General features: G+C 47.0%; 1 protein-coding gene across 1 annotated transcript in view; it reads left to right on the top strand.

Moving 5' to 3' along the window:
- Positions 1-4: 4 nt before the first annotated feature.
- ADCY9 (adenylate cyclase 9) overlaps positions 5-7,069 on the top strand; it is a gene marked incomplete at its 5' end in the record, with an annotated part of 59,322 nt that continues 52,257 nt past the window's right edge. The window contains one exon of the mRNA XM_008943131.1: positions 5-1,472. Within this exon, the coding sequence (XP_008941379.1) occupies positions 5-1,472 (1,468 nt within the window). The remainder of the gene's footprint in view (positions 1,473-7,069) is intronic.

The raw sequence follows: 7,069 nt of genomic DNA on the forward strand, positions 1-7,069 counted from the left end.
CCGGCAGAAGAAGCTGCCGCAGCTCTTCGAGAGGGCCTCTTCCAAGTGGTGGAACCCCAAGTTCGACTCCAACAACCTGGAGGAGGCTTGCATGGAGAGGTGCTTCCCGCAGACCCAGCGCAGGTTCCGTTATGCCCTCTTCTACATTGGCGTTGCCTGCCTCCTTTGGGGCATCTACTTCGGCGTGCACATGAGAGAGAAACAGATCGTTTTCATGGTGCCGGCTCTGTGCTTCCTTTTGGTATGTGTAGCTTTTTTTGTGTTCACTTTCACTAAGACTTACGCCCGCCATTACGTATGGACTTCTCTGGTACTCATCCTCCTGGTTTTCGCTCTGACACTGGCTCCGCAGTTCCAGGCTCTGAAGCCTATCTCAGGAAGTGGTGACATGTCCAACCAGACTGCCCCGGCAGATCCCACAGACACTTGTCTTTCTCAAGTAGGCAGTTTTTCTATGTGTATCGAAGTGCTCTTGTTGCTTTACACGGTGATGCACTTACCCTTGTATTTAAGCTTGTTTCTGGGGCTGTCGTACTCGGTCCTCTTCGAGAGCTTTGGTTATCACTTCCGTGACGAGACCTGTTTCACGCCGCCCGGAGCCGGGGCGGTTTACTGGGAGCTGCTGAGTAAAGCCTTCCTGCACATCTGCATCCACGCCATCGGGATCCATTTATTTATCATGTCCGAAGTCAGATCGAGAAGCACATTCCTGAAAGTGGGGCAGTCCATCATGCATGGAAAAGACTTGGAAGTGGAAAAAGCCCTGAAAGAGAGGATGATTCATTCTGTTATGCCAAGAATAATAGCCGATGACTTAATGAAGCAGGGGGATGATGAAAGTGAAAACTCCATCAAACGTCATTCCACCTCCAGCCCCAAAAACAGGAAGAAGAAGCCCTCCATCCAGAAAACCCCCATCATATTCCGTCCTTTTAAAATGCAGCAGATCGAGCAAGTGAGCATTTTGTTCGCGGATATCGTTGGCTTCACCAAAATGAGCGCCAATAAATCTGCCCACGCTCTGGTGGGGCTCCTGAACGACCTCTTCGGGCGCTTCGACCGCCTGTGCGAGGACACCAAATGCGAGAAGATCAGCACTTTGGGGGACTGCTACTACTGCGTGGCCGGCTGCCCGGAGCCCCGCGCGGACCACGCTTACTGCTGCATCGAGATGGGCTTGGGCATGATTAAAGCCATCGAGCAGTTTTGCCAAGAGAAGAAAGAAATGGTGAACATGAGAGTCGGCGTTCACACCGGGACGGTCCTGTGTGGCATTTTGGGAATGAGGAGATTCAAGTTCGATGTGTGGTCCAACGATGTCAATTTGGCCAATCTGATGGAGCAGCTCGGGGTGGCTGGAAAAGTCCATATTTCGGAAGCTACCGCCAAGTATTTGGACGACCGTTACGAAATGGAGGATGGGAAGGTGATTGAGCGGGTCGGTCAGAGTGTGGTAGCCGACCAGTTAAAAGGTACGTGCTTTTGGTTTTGTGCCTGGTATTTTGTTTTTCCTCTTAAGAGGGAATATTTTTTCCTTAGTGTGTGTTCTGTGCTTGCTGACTCGCAGACTGAGCGTGTTCTACACGTAACTGGTGATCAGAAACATCATGGGAATTAGGGAATAAAAGATGCCGTGGAGATAAGTGTGAAAGTTCATCTGGGGTAGTCAAAATGTACTCAGACTTCAAAACACCTTTAGTGCTCCTTGACAGAGGATCACATCGTAGGGAGGAGAAAGTTAATGTTTTCCCTGACTGCAGGAGGTTTTTGTTTTACTGTTGTGTGTCATCCTTTAATTCAGTGAGTAAACTTGTTAATTGACTTTGTGTGCCATACAGAGAGCATATGTGTTTGGCAAAATTATGTATATCTGTGAAAAGCTTTTTTTGGCATTGGGAGAGTTGGGACTGCGAAGGCACTTGGGAAAAGTGACAGCTGGATTCACAGAAAGAAGCGAGTGCTGTAGATTTGGCAGTTTGATATAGAAAGTTGTTGTTACAATTTGAAGTTAGGCTGGAAAAAGTTACTCAGGTGGTTCCATGAGCTGGCAGATACTCTCCTTCCTGCAGCCCGAAGGGTTTGGGGATGAAGCTGCAAATTTGCCTTTCGGAAAAGAACATGAAGGATCCTTCAGTTCAAATTCTGGCTTGGCTAAGGGTCCGATTTTCATTTTTCTACAGAATAGTCAGTTGGGAATGAACCCCTTGGCTGCTTCCTGGCAGCACGTAGGAGCGCGTGGAGGAGGACTGTACACGCTGAGGGTTTAATTGTCTCTTAGTAAAAGCTGCGTCCCCTCAGCGCTGCGCCGTTGTCTGGCAGAGGTATGGTTGTCCCCAGCGCTTGTGGCCCAGGGCGGGGCCCAAACAACTCAAAAATGGGAGAGGAATCTGTTGCAAACCCTTTTAGGCTACGTGTGTTTATTCGTTCTGTTTATAAATATACTTGTTTTTATAAAGTAAGCGTGGAAAACGGAGCGGAAGAAGCGGGAGCCGTAGGACAGCGCGGTGGCAGAGGAAGGAGAAATTTGTTGCAACAAATACAAAGCGAGGCCGGGGTGGTTGTGGAAAGGTCAGTGTGTAAGGGCAGGGGGGAGCGTGTTGCAAAACAGGGGTGGCAGCAGCAGTGGCAGGCCACTCGCCTGTGGCAGGTGCTTATTTTGGTGTGACACAAATACTTATTTTTGGTAAGCTCGCTGCCCGCGTGCGTACGGCAGCGGGGCTGACGAGAGGCTTACGGGCAGGAAAAGTGCCCACGGTGACATCGGGGGCTGGGAGCTGCAGAACTGAAGCAGATGGGTCCCTGGGCTTGGGCTTTCTGTTTAGCTTCGAAAATACAAATTCAGTGTGTTTATTTGAGAGCTGTCGACTCTCCTGTGTTTTAATGGGAGTGTGTTTTCGAGAGGAAAAAAGGATCAGGCATAATCTTTCTGTAGCTCTAAGCTGAATCTTGTGCTGGTGAAAATGAATAGGCAAAGAAGCAACCCTGCAGTGTTCCCTCTCCCATCTGCCTTTACAGCCAGGTGCAGTGTGAAGGCTGTGTTGTAGCAACAAATAAAATTAAGTATTTTTGCTAAATTTACAACTGTACTCGACCTCATTAGTCGCAAAGTGACGTGAACTTGCTTGTGGAGACTGATGGTACTGCTCTTACATATTTTTATTTATTTGTTGCTGTGTTTTCAGAGCTCACAAGCTCCATGTAGAGCAGCTGTACCCCAGGCCAGAGTGGTGTTTTCGTGGTCTTTCTCAGGCTTCTGTTCCACCCTTGGCTACATTTTTTGCGAGAGGGCATAGCCTGCTGTGTCTCATGGGTACAGAGGTGCAGAGTTTGCAGCTTGGAATGCCTGTCTCAGGTCCTGCTTTAGCCAGGGTGCTGCAGTTGAACAAACTGAAATGCAGCCTGGATAAGGTGAAGCGTGGTCTGTGGATTGACATTTTAACAGTCTCCTCTTACCCTGAAACCTAGCTAGGAAAGCAGCTGCAGCATGTGGGAAGAATTACTTGAATGAGGAATATGGGCTGGGTTGGTTTTTCCTTCCTTTCCCTTCTGCATTTTGCTGTGGAACTGTAATTTGCTTCCATGTCTTATCAATGTCTTCTGTAGTTAAAGACATCAGAGTCTGTGTCTCCTTCTAAACCAGACAGACCTCTGCCTTGACCACCTTTACCCACAGGTCTGTGGCACCCACAGTCCCTTTTCCTTTTGTGCTCAGACCCTCGGTGGGCATGTGGTGGGTGCTACAGTTGCCCAGTTTTTCCTGTTTCCTCAGTACTTGGTTCAACATTCAAATTCCCTGGCTGATAGGTAAATGGCATCGGGGGGAAAAAAAATCAATGATAAAAGGAATCTAACAGCAATGCCACAGGCTGGTGTCTAGAACCTGCTCCAGGGGAAGGTTTTGTTGAGGAGCAGCTCTGAGACTTAATAAACTGAGATTTCACCCCTTAATTATCCCCTGCCAAGCCCCTGCTCAGTGCTGTGAGCAGAGGTGCTGTTAGGAAGCTGTGCTTTACTGTTTTCCCTGAGAATTCGTGGCTAGGAGTGATGGAGGAGAGGAAGTTTGTTGTGGGTGTTTCATTATGTCATACCTCGTCCTCTTTTCAAGCATGGAAGTGCTGCGGAGATAACAGATGTAAGCTTTGTTTCCCTCCTGGTCCTTCACTTCTCAGCTTCCTCTCAGCCTTTGATATCTTAATGAAGTCCTATTTTTAACATCGTGTGTCCAGTGTACTATCTCCTCCTTGTCTGAGTTGCCACAGTAGTTGTAGCTATCTTTCTGAGGCAAGTCAACATCACCAGACAAAACTTCACAGAGTGACTCGGGAGGTGCTGCGGAGTCTGTGTCCACGTTGTGCACTCTCAGGCGTTCTGCCTGAGATGGTTCTGGACTGGGCCTTGGAACAGAAGTACCTCTGTGGTTGGAGCACATCAGGCATGCTCCTGGAGCAAGTCCTTTGGCTTGCTTCACCCAGACAGAACCCTGAGTACACCAGAGCTGGGGGTGTGGGAGGGAATTGGGCAAACTCCTTCAAAACCACACTCCCTGTTCCATTGCAGTCCTGCCATAGATGTACCCTGAGTTGTCCTAGTGCCACTCTCCTTACATTTTGGAAGAGGTGAGGCAAACCTAACTTTCTCTTCACTGAAATCTTAGGATGGAAATATTTTTTTCTTCCTCCTTTGCTTTCTTGGCTCCTTAGAGCAGGACGTGAGGCCTTGGTATGTTCCCTCCTGTGTCTGACTGCTGTTTGAGGGGACTTGGGCCATCTCTTTTCACAGCACCTCATCCCCTTGGGTCTGAGGGGAGCATGGCAGAGCAACCTTGGTAAACTCTACACATCAGTTCAATTATATCTTCCATAATCATTTTTACTTTTGAGACATTTTTGCTGTTTTCTTGCTGAGCAAATAAATTTATTGAGGACTATGAGATACTGGGAGTCATATCATACAGGTTAACGTGTCCTTTCTGAACTCTGGGGCCAGAGATCTCTTTTCAGGATATAAAAAGGTCTGCTTATGGAAATATTTTTGTTTTGCTCTGTTCTTGGTTGTTTGCATTTCTCTTTCTTGTTACTCAAGAGGTCACAGTGTTGTTATTTGCCAGCTAACAGCCCTTCCAGAAATACCAGGGTCACTGGCATCTCAAAACACACGAGCGTGTTGGGGCAAGAATGCTTTAACTGTGTTTATAGAGCACAGCCCTGAGGAACCATGAGTCCATTTGGGGCGTTTGTACGCATGCTGATGCTCTAATTTGTTATCAAAACTCCTGTTAAAATAATTCCCAAACTTTCTGCAGCAAGACACCTTTTTTGGTTTGCCTCAAGGGATGGCTTTGTGGCTGAATTTTGGTGAGAGGCCCTGGAAGATACAGACGTGCTTTTCTCTCTGATTTTGTTGTTTGCTTCGTCATGGTAAAAATGTCGAGGGCATCTTGTGCACTCTGTCACCTGACGAGCCAAAGGGAGTCGCTGGTGGCCTCACAGAGAAGGTCAGCCTTCCAGCACTTGCCCCCTGAAAATCCACCAGTCCACCTCTGGCAGCTGCTGGCCCTTCCTGATAAAGCCTATCAAAGAGCTGCAGCTTGCTGTATTGTCTTTCACGGTCCTCTGGGTTTCTTTTAATATCTGCTTTCCTTCTAAACATTTTTTTAAATAAAGCAAATGGGTTCTGAAAGTCCCTGTTTTGCTCGATACTGAAACCTTTGGCTGAGGCTCTTATTTCTCCATAAATAGCCGAGTGCTTCACGTGGTGGCAGCCCGCGACCCGTGGGATGCTTTTCCCTTGGCAGCCCGTGGGATGCAGCTCTGCCTGGTGACTCGATACTCTGCTGCCACTTCAGCTTGGGCTTACACAGCGTGGGTGTTCCTGAAAGACAAAAATCTTGGGTGAGGTTATGAAGCGATAAGTCCTTGAGGTTTTTCTCCTCTTCCTCCCCTCTGTGGCTGGCTGGGAGCAGACCACGAGTGCACCCCAACAGCAGTGGAGTCCTCTCGGCCCGCCCCACCTTTCTGTCCTTCTCCAGACCTGCACGCAGGGAACCTGAAGCGGTCGTGTGCTTCTGGAAGTTCATAGGTAGATGAAAGATAAGATGAAAGTTTTCCTCAGCTTTTTGAGCCCCGGCGTGCTGGGCAGGGTGTAAATGTCGAAGGCTTGAGCTTGTGCCAGCAGGACAGCTCTGCAGAGCTCGGCCCAAATTCAGCAGCGCTCTGTGGCTCGGCGGAGAGCAGCTTTAGTCTCTGGCTGGTGGTTTTGGGGGGAGTGCAGGAGGATGGAGTGCTTGTGTCTCACCAGCTGCTGGGCAGGTCTTCCTGTTCAACCTCGAGTTTAATCATGTTCAATGAACAGAAATCTTTAGATACTAATATAATTATATTATATTCATTAAACTCGTTTGTGACGTTGTAATCCTGGATTTCATGTGTTCTGATGCTAATCTGACACTCAGGCAACGATTGATAGATAAAACAAATGGTTTTTTTAAGTGGTAATGAAGTAACTGTGTGTCTGTATTTCCACTTTCCCACAAAACCAGATTCTGAGACAGAAAATTTTAGTGACTATTTGGTTTATCAATTTTACATAATCTGACCCATTAACTGTTGTTATTGAGGTCGTGCTTTGTGATCTTATTTTCGAGAGTGAGACTGAAAACAAAGTATCATACATGGGTTGACTTCACTCCTCATTTTTCATTTAAAAATTGAAAAGTACTCCATGACAGATAAAGAATTATAATTAAGGGTAATTTGCATGAAGGCATATTGCCAGGAAGAAGTAAATTCTACATCTATTTAACATTTTTGACATGATCTGTAATTTTACCTTGCAATGCAAAAGGAAAAGGAGGTAAATAGTGAATATAGTTAATCAACTTGGTTCTTGTCGAGTCTTCACATGGTGAAGGGTGTTTCATAGCTCTAAACAAAAGAAAGAACTTTGTAGGCAAACCTGGTGATTACTGAGCTTTCCAAATATTTTATATTCTGCAATGATTTAACTTTTCCTCAAACTAAGTCTGCATTTTTTCATTAGTCCTGATCAGCTTTACTGGCAGGGTGGTTTT

The sequence above is a fragment of the Merops nubicus genome, unplaced genomic scaffold (genome assembly GCF_000691845.1).
Source record: "Merops nubicus isolate BGI_N331 unplaced genomic scaffold, ASM69184v1 scaffold26576, whole genome shotgun sequence".
NCBI classification, from domain to species: Eukaryota; Metazoa; Chordata; class Aves; order Coraciiformes; family Meropidae; genus Merops; species Merops nubicus.